The following is a 16,453-nucleotide window of genomic DNA, read 5'->3' on the forward strand; positions in this document are numbered from 1 at the left end:
GATAGGATCCCCATACGGCCTATATCCTCTCACCGAGAAATTCCTGACCCTTGGTCACAGACTGTGGTCAAAATCTTGGCCAACAATCAATGCGCATGGCCTCAGGAGGACCAGATAAGAGAGTCTTGATCAGAACAAACAGGAAAACTATTCAATGGCCCTTGAATCCCAGTGACGTCATCTTAGAATGTTAAAGTTTATTAAAGACATAAGGTATTTGATTATATTTACAATGCGATTTATCATTGTTATACCGACTATTTGCAATTGACATGAATGACATTATTTTCACTTCTACAGTCCAGGAATAAAGGCACTAGGTAGAACCTTCCTAAAACCCTCGCTAGACCAAGCCAGCATCAGAATCACTTGGAGGGTTTGTTAAAAGATGGCTGGGCCCACCCCACAGTTCCTGTGTCAGTGAATCTGGGGTGGGGCCTGAGATTTTGAATTTCTAACAAGATGCTGCAGCTCCTGGTTGGGGATCACACACTGAGAATGACCAGAATAGGCTTTTCATACCACTATAAGGATTCCCACATGAGGGCACTGGGAATGGCACTTGGAAAATTCAATCAGATCTAGAGATTTGTGTCATATCAAACATCCAGATGATTGAAAATATCCAGATATGGGCTGAATTTTTTTATTCAGCACATTTTGATATAAAGTAAACCCTGCCTCAGGGTACTGTTAACTTCAGGGTCAGCTCACATTTCATTAACATTCACTGAAAATATGGATTAAGGGTTTTGTTCGTGGTGGACACTCTGTTGGCAGAAGATATTGTTGATGATAGTGAAACAGACGGTGGTGTAAAACTTCATTGAGTAGCAGGGGACTTTCTAGCTCTGAAGGTGAGAATATTTGGTTTGTCAAGTCACAAAGGCATCCATTTTCTTCCCTAAGTGCTGGCTGCTGAGCTGCAGTGTTTTTTACTATCATAGAAATTATTGGCTTAAATAGGGACAACAGACAAATTGGCACAAAATTTGAGTAACTTTATTCCACCCTTTCTGCCTCTCAGTGTAGCTCTTGTCTGGTACTTATCTATCTTATTTTATTAAAGGAAAAGTGCACAGACTGTGGTTACCTCAGCTTAATATCAAAAGCAGGTGACTCCTTTCTGAAAGGTGATTCATTTATAAATGAGGTTTTAAATTGGGCTAGAATAAAATAGTACTTGAACTTCGTGAAATTCTAAAACATTACAGAAAGGTGTAAAATGACAAGAAAAATTCTCCCTATTACTCCACCTCTGTAATTCTTAGTCTCATTCTTCAGTTGATAAGTTGGCATATATCTTTCCAAAAACATTCACCTATTACATATATATGTGTGTCATATTTATGTATATAATACACACACATATATATATTCAGTTGATCCTTATTATTCATGGATACCGTATTTACAAATTTATCTACTTGCTAAAATTTATTTGTAATCCCAAAATCGATTTTTGTGGCACTTTCACAGCCATTTGTAACATACACAGAGTAGTGAAAAATTTGAGTCACCTGATGCACACATTACCTGCTGAGGTTGAACCAGGCAATGCTCTGACTTCTTGTTTCAGCTCTCATGTTGTAAATAAGAGTCCTTTTCATAGTATATTTAGTGTCACATTTTTCATATTATTGTGCTTTTTGTTGGTGATTTCACTGTTTAAGGTGGTCCCCAAATGCGGTGCCAAACGAAGTGCTGTCTAGTTTTACTACAGCACACGACAGCTGTACTCACAGAGAAAATACATGTGTTAGATAAGCTTCATTCATGCATGAGTTACAGTACTGTTGGCCATGAAATCAGTGTTAATGAATCAATGATATATATTAAATAAGGTGTCTGTAAATGGAAACACACATAATACAAGGTTATATATTGACTGGTTGACAAAAATGTTGTGACACAGAGGTTCATAAGAACCTAATCCTATACTTCAGGAACAGTGGTTCAGTGTTTGCTAATTCAGTGTTTGCAGTGACTTTATAGAATGTAGCTACTGTAAATGACAAGAAACAACTGTTTATATGTTGTGTTTATGTTTTTTTCATACAAGTAGGATTATACATTAATATATATTTTTTCTACACCTTGGGTTTTTTTTTTTTTTTAACTTGGACTTCTTTCCACATTAGCATTTACATAGATACACAGTTTTTGATAACTACAAAGTATTCCATTTTATAGATATACTTGCTTATTGATGGGTGTTTCAATTTGCTAAAGCTGCCAGAATGCAATATACCAGAAATGAGTTGGCTTTTAACAATGGGGAATTATTAAGTTACAAGTTACAATTCTAAGGCCATGAAAATGTCCAAATTAAGGCATCAACTAGAGGATACCTTCTCTGAAGAAAGGCTGCTGGCACCTAGGGTTCCCCTGTCACATGGTAAGGCACATGGCTGGAGTCTGCTGGTCCTTCTCTCCTGGGTTTAACTTCTGGGTTTGGTGGCTTTCTCTCTAAGCTCCTGTGGGTCCTTTCTTCACATATCTGGGGCAAACTCTGGATTTCATCTCTTATCTTCTTTGAGCTCTCTGAATTTTATCTGTCTTTTATCCTCTCATAAAGGACTCCAGCAAGGGGATTAGGATCCATCTTGAATGAGCTGGGTCATATCTACAGGGAAACAATCTAATCAAAAGGTCTCACACACAATAGGTCTTCCCCCAGTAAGAATGGATTAAAAGAACGTGGCCTTTCCTGGGGTAGTAACAGCTCCAGACCAGCACAATGGATATTCCAAACAATGTTGTAATTGCCATTCTTTTACACAATTTTTAGCCCTTGTTTATCTGTGAAATAATTCCTAGAAGTGGTATTACTGTTTCAAAAGTTATATGCATTTTAGGTTGTGAAAGATATTGCCATTTCTACCAAAGATTACCACATCAATTTATTTACCCACCAACAGTGTCTGATAGTGCTAATTTCTGGTTTGCTAAAGCTGTCATTATGCAAAATACTAGAAATGGATTGGCTTTATAAAGGGGACTTATTAGGTTACAAATTTAAGTACTAAGTCCATAGAAGTGTCCAAACTAAGGCATCAAGAAGAAGATACCTTCACTGAAGAAAGACCAATGGTGTCCAGAACACCTCTGTCAGCTGGGAAGGCATGTGGCTGGCATCTGCTTGTCCTTTGCTCCTGGCTTCTGGTTTCAAAATGGCTTTCTCCAAAATGTCTCCAGGATTCTGTCTCTCTTAGCTTCTATCTCTCAGCTCCTGTGCATCCTTGCTTGTTCTCCCAGGGCATTTCTCTCTAAGTGTCTGGCAGTCTTCTCTTAGCTTCTCTGGGGCAAAGTCTGGGCTTCATCTCTTAGCTTAGCACCTCCAAACGTCTTTCTGTCTGTATCTCCAAGGGTCTGAGTCTGTTTCAGCCCCTGAGCTTTCTCAAGGACTCAAATAAACTAATCAAGCCCCACCTTGAATGATCAGAATCACACCTCCATGAAAATAATCTAATCAAAAGGTTCCACCCTCAATTGGGTGGGTCACATCTCCATGGAAACAACCTAATCAAAATATCCCACCCACAGTACGTCTGCCCCTACAAGATTGCATGGCTTTTTAAAGGTACATAAAAGATTCAAACCAGCACAGATATTATCCAAATATTGATTCTTTACTTACCTGATAGGTGAAACATTATCTTATTGATTTCATATGAAATTCTTTTATTATGAGATGTTAGTGATTTTTTAAATATATTTATTAGCCTGGGAAGTTATTTTTTTAAACATCAATTCAGGTCTTGTCTTGGATTCACTAACATATTTGCAGGATCTCTTTCAGAAAAGAAGGTTTCTAAGATGTGCTGGAGCACTGAGTCCAGTGGGGTCACGTCCTCTTGCTTGTCAGCACTTTTTTCTGGAGTAAACAAATAATGGTGGACTTGTGATCTCCATAAATGTTAAGAGATAAATGAGGAAAGAGAAAAACAAAAGTGTAATGTGATCATGACCTCAGTTTAAGGGTCCTAGTTGAATGACAGCAGGCCTTCAAAGGGTCAATGGATCCTCCCCCAAGAAATGACACACATGATGCATAATAATCAACTTTTTGATTGCCATCTCTAAAGTTTAGCATTTGCATAATGCTTTACACATAGAGCGTGGACTTTAGAATCTGACATTGCTGACTCTGCCACTTATCTGTGTATTTTTGGCATTTTTTAACTCTGTAGCAGGTTGAATTATGTACCCCAGAAAAATATATTCTTAATCTTAATCCATTCCCGTGGGTGTGAACATGTTGCAAATAGGACCTTTTGGTGAGGTTATTTTTAGTTAAGGTGTGGGCAACTGAATCAGGATGGGTCTTAATCCTATTACTGGGACTTCATAGACAAGGCCACCCAGAGAAAGCCCGGGTAGAAGCAAGAAGCTGGAAGTCAATGGAACCCAGAAAAGAAATAAGAGGACATCACCATGTGACAGAAAAGCTGAGGGACCCCAAGGATCATGAGCAGCAACCCCAGAATGCCACAGTTTTTTGGGAGAAAGTATTGCCTTACTGACGCCTTGATTTTGGACTTCTAGCCTCAGAACTGTGAGCCAATAAATTCCTGTCGTTAAGCCAATTCAATTGTATGGTATTTGTTTTAGCAGCCAGGAAGTTAAAACACTCTCTGATCCCCAATTTCCTCTCCCTCAAGTAAACAGGAATTAAAACATTGGTAACTAGCTCATAAAGTTCTTAGGTGTATTGAATGAGATAATGGCTATGTACAAAATGTTTAGCACAAAGCTTGACAGATGGTAGATTCTCAAAAGAGGGTTGTTATTACTGTTATTACTGTATAATAATTACTATGTATGATGTTAGACACACTATAGGATTAATCTGAGACAAGATCTCCTTTAATGTACTTTGGATACCCTGTATCTTCTGCAGTTCATGGAGTAAGAGAACATATTGAACAGCTCTTCATTACTTCCATGAAACCATAGGATGTGGGATTAAACTAAGCTCAAGCTATAGGTTAATGTCATTTAACCCCCCAAAGGCAATTTTCTGTGAGCAAGATACTTAAATCCTGAAAAAGGAGGGCTAAGGAGTCCCTGAGGCTTTTAGTCCAAAGTTCTCAGCTGCATTGTGCATTACAATCATTTGGGAAACTTAAAACAAAATGCTTATGCTCAGGCTCCATGTCTAGAGATTCTGATTTAATTGGTTTGGTCTGGGTGAGGAATGACTTTGGGATATATATAATGTTAACATAGCACATAACCATAGTGTAATTATCAAGAACAGGGAATTAACACTGGTACAATACTATTAACTAAATGATATAGACCTATTTAAATTTTACTTATTTTTCCATTAATATCTTTTTCTGTTCCAGGATCCTGTTCAGGATTCACATTGCATTTAGCTGTTATTTCTCTTTAGTCTCCTCTAGTCTGTAACCATCTGTCTTTCCTTGTCTTTTATGACCTTGATACTTTTGAAAAATATTAAGTTATTTTGTAGAGTAGCCCTTAATTTAGGTATATCACTCATAATTGGAGTAAGGATATCCATCTCTTTTTGATACCTTGATTACTTATGGGTTTTTGTTTCAATAATAGTCTCTATGCCATTTAAACATACATTATGTCATCACACTAATTCAAAGTTTTCCAGGGCTGCTTTAGTATTTTTTAAAGGGCAGCTGGGGTTGGGAACCACTGCAAGGTGGAGCTGCTCGGAGCCTCATAAATGTTAGTCCAGTGGTTTTCAACCTTAGCTCCATGGTAGATCACCAAATATGCTTTGAAAAACACTGATGCTAGGCTCTATCTACAGAGATTAGGATTTAATTGATCTTAGGTGTAACTTGGTGATCAGGATTTCTAAAATCTTCTCTAATGATACTGATGTGCATCCATGATTAAGAACCACTTGGAAAGCCTGTAGATTTTAGTGCCTCATCCATAGAAATTTCCTTCCAGAAGTCTGGAATGGAACCAAGGAATGTGTATGTATATATATATATATATATATATATATATATATATATATATATACATATATATATATATATATATGTAAGCGAAGGTGTAGATTTGCAGAAAAGTCATGCATAAAATACATAAAATACCAAGTTCCCATATGTCTCCCTATTATTAATACCTTACATTAGTGCAGCATATTTGTTGCAATTCATGAAAGAACATTTGTATAATCGTACTATTAAGTAAAATTGTATTATTAGCAATAGTCCATTATTTACAGTATTGTTCACTGGTTTGTGCTGTACAGTCCTATGTTTTTAAATTTTGATTCTAGTAACATATATACAACCCAAAGGAATACATATTTTTAATAAATACCCCGAGTGTTTGTGTTGTGAGTGGTTCTGAGATCACACTTGAGAATAATTAAAGTAAGGGCTAAACTAAGTATAGTTCTTAGAAATCCCTTCTACAGCATCCTCTTTGGATCATCTTTAATTGACAAGAATTTACCTATCTCATCAATGGTTGGCTTGATTTTTTAGAAGTATCCTTATATTGAGCTGCTGTTTTACTATTACTTCCAACCATTGGCTCTACTTCTCTCTCTGGAGCTGGCAAAATTGTGTCCCTACACTTTCATCTCCTCTCATCTCCTATGTGATAAATTTTGTAATTGCTGGAGAAAATGATCATGGTTCCTTTAGCCTTCTCTTCTCCAGGCTGGAGATACCCCAGTCCCTTCAGCCCAAAAGAATGGCAGATTGACAGTCAGACTCCCCAGCCTGTTGCATGCCCCACATGGTCTCTTTAGAAACAAGGATGACAGTCAGATTATTACATTCTGCCACCTGGGCATTGAACCCTAAGTAGCTAAAATAGAAATTTTACAATCCAAATAATGAAATGATAGCATGGAGTTGGGATGCTCAGTCAACACATCTTACTAAGAAGTGATCTTTTAGAAAACTAATATTTTATAGCATTGCAATTATGAAGAGTGGAGATAGATTTTATGCTTTGACCCATAAAGTACTATGTGAACTAGATGTTGTTCTTATCACCCCTATTTTACTATAAAGATGTTCAGAATCACAGAAGTTTCAAGATTTGGGTAAGCCTATAAAATACTAGCAGCCAGAATGCTAATCCAGGATTGCCTGATATCAAGTCCTATGTTATTTAATTTTTCTTTCCAGAGTGTATGCAAAGAGAATTGAGAAAAGCACAATTAGTTTAATAACACATCCTAAATGCTAAGGATTGTTCATGTTGTTATTGCGTAGTAAATTCTGTAAATATTACTTGTCTGTGAACTTTGATGGTAAACACTTTGAAATAGTCAGGCGAATCTTATTTGTAAATTTTTAAAATAAGAGACCAAAAAAGGGGAGGACAGGCTGGAACTTTGGTGAGGACCTTGGTGCCCTTATAGCCATCTCAATGAGCTATATTTAGCTGAATAGCAATAGTCTCCCTCTCTTTTCTTTCTTCAGGTGTGCCAAAGGGCCTGAGTTACAATGCGGTGAAAGAGCTTGTCTTAGCGGTTGATGGGGTGGTGTCTGTGCACAGTCTGCATATCTGGTCTCTAACAATGAACCAAGTGATTCTCTCAGCTCATGTTGCTACAGGTCAGTGACTTTTGTAAGCCTCATGGACAGAATTTCAGCCCTTGTCCTGTAAAGTCATTGATTTCCCTCCTCTTAGGGTCTGTTGCCTGTCAAAACAGTGGTAAAACATTTTGTACTTCTAAGGGCCTTTGAAAAGCACCCCGTGGTCCATGTTGTCAAAGCCACGATGACACTAGTGCCATTCCTTGAGGCCGATTGTGGAAAGTAGAAGACAGAAGGAACACAAGACTAAAATGCCATCCAAACTTTGAAGTCTTCAACTGGAAATTGCACAGTACCTGACCGACATGGTGCCCTACCAGTCAAATAATAGGAGTGGATTCCACAATAAATCATAATTATCTCCTGTGCATAAGATACCTTGCCTAGCACTGAAAACAAAAAGATGAGTGAGACCCAGACCCCATCCTTAAAGTTCTAACATGCTAGCAAATGTGCTAATAGGAATTAATGGTGGTTTCTTTGTTAGATGGTTAGAAATTTTGTAGCCATGTAATCAGAAAATTCTTAGAAGACTGGGTTTATACTAAAAACTACTCTCTAAAGTACAGAGTGATTCTGTCCATGATATGTCCTAGGGTTGGGAAAATATGTGATCAGAGGCCTTTTACTGCCTCAGAAGAGAGCTCAGGCCAAGGGCAATAGATTAGGCTACTAAAAAATAATTCAAGAAGTCACTAAGAGGCAGGGTACAGGAACACCGGGGCATTTGAGGACATCCTTTCTCAGACATCCTCATCTTCTCTGCTGGGCTCAGATCTGGCTTCAGGGAATTTACAGCATTCCCTACACCAATATTTCACTGCAAATGAAAGAATCTAGTAAACAACAAGGTTTCTATTGAGGGGACTTTACAGCCTCCTGATACCATTTGGAACAAGAAAACAGACGGCAGTGAGGATTTCAGCACTAAGAAAGGTTGGTGGAGAGCTCTAAATGACTTCTGGTCCCTGTCACTAGCTTTGATAGGAATTCTGATTAGACACAAATCCTGCAACCCAGAGATCCTTGGGGACTGGCAAGTAGGGCTGTATGCGAAACAGTAGTTCTGACCTCTTTTTCCAAGTCTAACCTCCCTGCCACATGCCTAGGAGTGCCAGACCCCGGAGAGAACTGTGGGCAGGGAGAGTTCCCATAGTGACGAGGTCTTTGCTGCCCTAGAATTTCACCCCCAGCCTTGTCTGGGTGAAAGCAACTGATTGTCTGAGCCAACGTGGCTCCTTCTGAGCTCTCTGCCTGCTCCCCACCCTGGCAGGTCAAAGACAGAGGACTTGAAGCTGGAGTCTTAGCAGCCGCCCGTGTGTGTGCAATCAGTGCCGATCTCACTTGTGGTTCTTTATCAACAGCAGCCAGCTGGGACAGCCAGGTTGTTCAGAGAGAGATTACTAAAGCCCTCAGCCATCACTTTACGGTGCACTCCCTCACCATTCAGATGGAGACTCCAGCCGACCAGGACCTCGACTGCCTGTTCTGCGAAGACCCCTGGGACTAGCTCGATCACGCTCTCAGCTTCCCATGTTTGACAGACCATCACCTTCTGCTATGTTGTTTCTCAACACAAGAAATAAGGAATCAAAGGAAGAGATCTGGGAAATTATGACACAATGCAATGCGCATTGTATCCTTCTTTATTAGCTCCATTCGCCGTGAATGAAGATAAGCATTTAGATCCATCAATCAATTGGATTATATACTCATCAGTGACCACATTCAATTACGAGAATGTGTGTGTAAATTATTCCTGACTGGGGCTAAAGTCACAGCTGTTTGTAACCACAGGCAATAAAAATATCATTTCTCTTCAATAACACATCCTGAGAATGAGTTGAGTTGAATGTAAAGAGAATGGTGAAGTTGAGCTCAGGGAACTCTTATCAAAAGTATCAATGGTGGGTGTAAGGAAATATAAACTTCCTTCCACACATAAGAAACAAAAATAAGTAGAGCCATGTTAGGAGTAAAAGACAATTTCAATGTTTAACTCCCCATTAGAAATTGACTACCCAGCAAACTGTCATATGATTTGGGGCAGATCTTTTTGGCTCCCTGTGTATCAACATCTCCATTCTCTAAATGGGGTACAAAGCCCTCCTTCATCCTGCTTATAAATTATGTTGTAAGATGCCTGAAATTATGGAATTATTTGTTTTCTCTGGCTGAAAGGCCTGGACAAATGAAAAATTATCCATTTAGGTTGAACCATATGAAATTGGTGCTCTTTGAGTGTTTTCATATATGGTTTAGCCTAATAAAAGAAAATCAGAAGGCAAAGAGAAGCAGAGCAACTTATCCCAGGTTACATGGAAAATAATTTAGTCATACAATTAAGATAATAGCTTCCAGATCTTGAATAATATTTGTGAAGCACCTACTACAATCCAAGTACTGTACTGGACTATTTAGATATGTAACTTCATTTCATTCTAAGGGCAACTTTGTGAAGTTGCAGTCAATACCAGATCGTTGTATAGATGAGAACATACGGCTCAGACTGGTTAAGAAACTTGGCCAATGTCATCCAATCATTGTTTCAAGAAATATTTTTTGGTGACGGCTATGAGCTAAGCGTTAGTGGAAGAAGCAAATGTGGCCATTGACCTCATGAAGCAGGAGAGATAAGCATGGCCTTGTTAGAAACACGCTGAAATCTAGATCTGTTTTATCTATAAGCTCATTTATGAGCATTCTCTTTCTCTTTGAATACCTTTTTCCCCTGTTTCTTTTTAACCAAGTTGACATTGACAATGTCATTATTCCAGAAGTGCATGCAAAAGACGAATCTGTATTCTTCAAAAGATGGGGATGAATGAATTGCTGAGTTTAAAAGTAAAGGACCGACAATGCTTCCTTGAGGTATCCTGCAATAGTTACTGAATTTGTATCTTCTCTACACAAGAGTCTGGCCAATGAAAGAGGAAGCCTGAATTAATTGAAATGGTTGTGAAGTTACCTGTTAAAGGCCTTACTCCAAAGAAACTGAGTCATGTCAGTGGCAATGGGGGTACTAAAAGGAGGATATGTGAATGGCATGGTGGGAATAGCAAACTCTGTGGCAGAGGAATGAACATAAGAAAGAATTAGAGATCACAATTTCAAACCCTTTCTGCTTTTTTCCATCTCTGTGACCTTGAGTCAGTACTCAGTCTCTCTGACCTTCACGTTCCTTCTCTGAAAATGGGGATTCTATTTTCATTAAAAGATATCTTTTAGAATTAAATGGAATAATAAATGCAAAGACCAAAGCTCTTCTGTGGTGAAAGGTGTATGTTCATTGAATGTTCTCTCTAAATCAGAGTTTCTCAACCTCAACACTGTTGATATTTTGGGCCAGATCATTTTTTTGTGGTGAAGGGCTGCCCTGTGCATTGTAGGATATTTAGCAGCATTCCTGGTCTCCACCACCTAGAGGTCAGTAGCACTCCCCACTCCTAGTAGGGACAACCAAAAATTTTCTTCAAGCTTTGCTAAATGTCCCCTATGAGGCAAAATTGTCCCTGGTTGTAAACCACTGCTCTAAACCCACACAGACTTATAGGCTATAAGGAAGATGAAGCAATGGAAGATATGGGGAGTGGGGACTTGGGGCTTGGGATGGCTGCCTTCTGACAAGAAGCCAGCAGGATATAAGGAGGTGAACTTGAAGGTTCTCCTTTCATGCAGATCCACCTCTGCCCACTTACTTTCCAGATTGCCTGCCAAAGGACAGGAGTATTTAATATGATTGGTTTGAGACCAGGACATTCTTTGGGCTGTATTTTATTACACAATAGGTGTCTTGGTTTGCCAGGGTCACTATGACAAATAGCACAGACTAGTTGGCTTAAACAGCAAGAATTTATTGCTTCATAGTTTTGGTGACCAGGTGACCATAATCAGGATATCAGCCTACTATGCTTCTTTCTATGTCTGTAGTGTCTGGTGGTGGCTTGCTGGCACTCCATTAACTTGGTCTTCAACTCTGTCATGTGGCCATCTCTCCCTTTTGATCTCCTCCTGTGGCTTCTACTTCACTTGCCCAGTCATCTGTATCTCTGTCTAAATTTTCTCTCCTTATAAGAAATCCAGGCATATGGGATTAAGGTCCACCCTGATTCAGTTTGGCCTTATTTTAATAGGATCTTTAAAGGTCCCATCTGAAATGAGTCCACATCATGGGACAGAGGGTTAGACTCTGACCATGCCTTATGGGGGACATGGTTCAAGCGCCAACAGCAGTGTTCCTGGGCCTTAGAGTCATGAACACATGCTCTCATTTTGCTCTTTTCTTGCCTGCTTGGTAAATAAACCTGGGCCAGGTCCAGGCATTGTTCTCTTCTATTCTTTTCCAGTTCAACTGAGCACAGAGCTGGGTGGGTAAAATAGATCAAGGCCTTCTCTGCAGCTCTTCCACCTGTCTGTCCCTCCTCTCTCCCTGTGCAAACAGGGAGAATTGAATGTGCTCATCCCAAGATGCATTTATTTAAATAGTAGAGAAGAAATGGAGGCCCTATTTCAGCCTCCAGCCCAAGCATTGTGTCCTAAACCAGGATGCACTTTACTGGGTTATTGGATCCTGACTCAGATATTAATGAAGCTGGATTTTGATCCATATTCTGCTATTACTCTTTGTGTGATTAGTTCTCCCAGAACCTCCACAGGGAAGAAGAGTGATTGGCAAGACAGGCTTCTGCCATTCTTAGCCCTTGATTTTATAATACCCTCTTACCACCACCCAGACTTCAGCCCTTACTGCTAACAAGGAGAAGGAGCTGTTTTGGGAGGAGATAGTAACTTCCATTTTGAATATGTTAAGTCTAAAAGTGTTAAGTGTCCATCAAGCCTTAGAAATTTGTTCGTGGACCTTAGAATAGATCATTTCTTGGGATTTTTTTCTAGTTTGAATTTGGACATATGTATGAATGTCATTTATCTTCTAATATTTGCAACTAATCTTTATTTCCCTGTCACATTTTGGCAATAAATCCCTCTTATCTTTAAATTCTAAACTGTTTATTACAAAATGTCATATAATCACTGTCAAAAGGATATATTGCCACCTGCCAGAATGCTGAGACACTGGGACCAGCCAAAGAATGTGGTTGTAGAAACCCAGAGATCTTCAAGAAGAGCCTACAAAAACAACCAAGTTAACCCCAGCAAGTTGGTGCCACAGATAATTTAGATATTTACCTATTGGGAAGAATGAAGCAGATACAATTAATTCATTCAGCCCACAAGGATGAGTGAGCACCTGCTTTGTGTTGGGCACTGTGCTTGGCATTGGAGCTACAAAGAGGAATCAGACTCAGTGGGTTCTCCTAAACCCTGGCTGTAACTCAACACCACTCACAGAGAATAAAATAAAATAAAGAGGTGTATAGGTCTATGGCCTGGCAATTCCAGGTCAGTGAGTTTGGTTTAAATTCGGGACTTCTGTCTTTTTTAAGATACCCAGAGGGGATTCTAAAGAATAGCCAGGGTCTAGTTCTAAGAGAACCAAAACCTCAGGAGTTCACTGAGTGGGGGATTCAGACATAATAGTATAACTATATAGTATGTAGAATTGCAATGATGTGATGGGTAAGAAGGGAGCACAGAGACAGTAGCAAATATTGGTGTGTGGGTTTGGTCATTGAGGCTTCACAGAGCAAATGACAGCTATGCTGGACCTTGAATTAAATAGGGGTGTTCTCTAGGCAGATTAGAAGAGAACATTCTAGGCAAAGGTAAGACTATGTGCAGTGCATGTGTGGTAGCTTGAATCATGTACCCCAATTTAGACAAATTCTTAATCTTCATGCACATTCTTGTGGGTATGAATCCATTTTAAATAGGACCTCTTGAAGAAGTCATTTTTAGTTAAAGTGTGGCCCAGCTGAATGCAGATGGGTCTTAATCTGGATTACTGAAGGTTTTATAAAGAGGACCCACAAGTCAGAACAGAGAGGACATCACCCTGGAATGGTAGGCAGAGACACAAGACAAAGAACCCCAAGAATACGAGTCTTTAGGGAGAAAGAAATCCTGGTCAATTTCTTGATTTTGGACTTCTTCTGACCACAATACCATGAGCCAATAAAATATCCCATTGTGTCGCCAAACTCAGTTTGTGGTATTTGTGATAACAGCACAAACTAAGACAACATGCTTATGTTTATTAGTTTTTAATTTGAAAAACAAAGCATATTTGGCAAAGGAAACTTTTAACCGTTGTGATTCTTAAAACAATATAATTTTTTCTACTTTATGACTATTAATATTGCGGAGACCAGGAGTCATGTATCAGATGATTTTTATGTCACCGTCAGCTTCCAGCAGGGTGTTGGAAACCCAGCAGGTGTTAATAATTGTTAAAATACTGACGCTGGGGCTATCTGTGGGTCTTGTCATTATTTTTCACTTACATTTGTATTTTTCTGAAATTTTGAGGGCCAAGAAAACATTGACTTTGATGTAGGAGGTCACATCTGTGCCACCTCTGCAAATCAATCAGCACCGTTGAAATAGCTACTTAGCATTCTGCTGATGGCTTTTCCTGCTCAGTGGAGATAAATATACTTGTCCCCCACATCTCAGTAAGCACGTTTTAGGCAACGAGGCTTAGAGCTGCTCAGGTTTCCAATGTCACCTGCCTCATCTACCTCTCAAAACAGAAAGATGGATTCATGCCAAATCATTTCTCTGACTCAAGGGCCACTGAATGGTTTTGCTTTTCCATATTTTGTGTAGGCATACACCTTAAGACCAGATAACTTGGCAAACACATGGGCTCTAGTTTGCTTCTGCCTTCTTTTTAAAATCATGTTTATCTTTGATTTTATGTCACAAATGCACTGAACACCAGATAATCATGAGGGAGGGGCGTTTAGTACATTGACCAAAGACATTGCCCTGTGGCCCCTAGCTGTTTCCCCTAGTTTCCTGCAATTCTACTTCTCCAGTTAACTAGGTGGAAAACTCAGGGCAAGAGATATTTTGCTGGTAACATGCTAGACAATTTATAGAGGAATCCCATGAAGGTAGGGATTTTGAGGATTTTAAGATGTACAAGCAGTTCCTTTCTTGGCATGGTTGGAACTTAAGGCCATTGAAGCACTGGGACAGGGTAGTAGAATTCTTTACTCAGTGGCATCATAGTCTCTCTGGCGTCCAGAACTTTAATGATCTTTCATACCTTTCAAAGCAACATATTTTATTTTCTCAGTACTAAAATTAGGCCAAATTTACCACCACCCTCCACCCTTTATGTGTGTCTCCACCATACATTACCTAGTTAAGATTTATCTAGGGCTCAGTGATGATGTGAAAGACCATAAAATAAATGCATGTCTTCCGTGTGGTTGGTTACAGATGGGAAATGGGATTCTTGAAGGACATGAAGGAAAAATTGTTCATACTTTGAGCATCAGCTCTGAAGTTAGAGTCCCTGAGTTTGACTTATAGCTCTTCCTTTTATTAGCTCTGTGATCTTAAGCTGGTTACTTCAGTCTTCTGTTCCTCCTTCCCATCTCTTAAGGTTTGTGAGACTTTTATAAGCTAGGACACTTAAAAGACTTGGCCCTGTGCATAGCATGTAGTTGGCACTTGGTAAATATTAACTATTATCTCTTATTGTGTACAAAATGAGAGCTTTTGCACGTATGCACAGAGTTTTACATCATCCCAACTTTTAAAAGGTTAAACACAGCCCCCACAAGAAAGTGGCAAAATTATTGGTGAGAATTAAACAGCCCTTGCTCTCACGTGGCACCATTGAGGTGTGCTGAGATAAAGGCATTTACTGAGAGAGCATTACCTATTACGGCAGTCATGGATTAATTAAATAGTTGAATTCCTTCCTGCCTCTCTCTGAAAAAGTTCTGCTTTTTCTTTGAAGTAAAAACTGAATTAGTGGCTCAAAGGACATTTATTCACAGAAAGTATAACTGCTCAGTTTAATGAAGGCTGAGTCATGGTTCTCCTAGGTCGGACCCTGTTTCTGTTAAATAGCACTTGTTTGCTTCTTTTTATCTTTCTTTCTCTCCTTTGGCTTCAGCTTACCCTAATCAGGTGTGTCTCCTTCTTCAGGTCTTAAATTGCCTTTGGCATATTGGGATCACTTACCCATTAAATTTTGCAGGCCAACAAAGGCCTTTAACACTCTGGTGTCAAAAAAAGAAAAAAAAAAAAAGCGTTACATTTGATAGATTCTTGGAGAAGGTTGCTCTCCAGCTTCATCCCCACCCAGTGAAATATGACCCATAAGACCCTGCAGAGATGAGCCTCATTTTCCGCAATTACCTCTTAAGTGCCTTCAGGAAATGTTTTTCTCAGCTCATCTCCCTGCATTCCCTGTTTTGGATCACAGGGCAATCTGTTTAAATGACTAATTGCAGAAGTCATTAAAGGCACTAAGCAAATGTTGTCTTTGAATACCCCCATCCTAAGTTTTACAAGTCCTGCTTGGCATGACAGTGATGAAGCTACTTCTTAGTCCAGCACAGGCGGATGTTAAAAAATAAAAAGAAAGGTGACCATATGCAGTTCAGTTTCCTAACTTCCAGATTTCACACTTAACGTTTGTCATTCTGTTAGTGGACACCTGTTTAGATTCTATTTTAAAGTGTTAATGCATGTCGGTTTTTAAGAAAATCAAGAAGACGAGTGTTCAGGTTAAATCATCTCTTTTTATCACCAAAATCATGGCAGAAAATGTTGCTCATGACACGAGCTGGGACTGTGATCAGAATAACCTCTTCCACTTTCAATCTTTCATTGGAGGGAGGAACCCCTTTGGAAAGCAGATGGGTCTAAGAGATTGAAGGTGATCTCAGAATCAGGGCAATTTTGAAGTCATTCTGGTCACTGGTATGAAACCTGTACAGCAACAAGGATGGTGGACAGAGGGAGTGGTAGCC

The 16,453-nt window shown here is 39.3% G+C and overlaps 1 protein-coding gene across 1 annotated transcript in view; it reads left to right on the forward strand.

Moving 5' to 3' along the window:
• The window catches only part of SLC30A8 (solute carrier family 30 member 8), a 68,014-nt gene extending 57,207 nt beyond the window's left edge, over positions 1-10,807 (forward strand). Inside the window, exons 9-10 of the mRNA XM_037803012.1 lie at positions 7,443-7,577; positions 8,924-10,807. Of these exons, the coding sequence (XP_037658940.1) occupies positions 7,443-7,577; positions 8,924-9,069 (281 nt within the window). The 3' untranslated portion in view covers positions 9,070-10,807. The remainder of the gene's footprint in view (positions 1-7,442; positions 7,578-8,923) is intronic.
• The last annotated feature ends 5,646 nt before the right edge of the window (positions 10,808-16,453 follow it).

The sequence above is a fragment of the Choloepus didactylus genome, chromosome 14 (assembly GCF_015220235.1).
Source record: "Choloepus didactylus isolate mChoDid1 chromosome 14, mChoDid1.pri, whole genome shotgun sequence".
Lineage (NCBI taxonomy): Eukaryota > Metazoa > Chordata > Mammalia > Pilosa > Megalonychidae > Choloepus > Choloepus didactylus.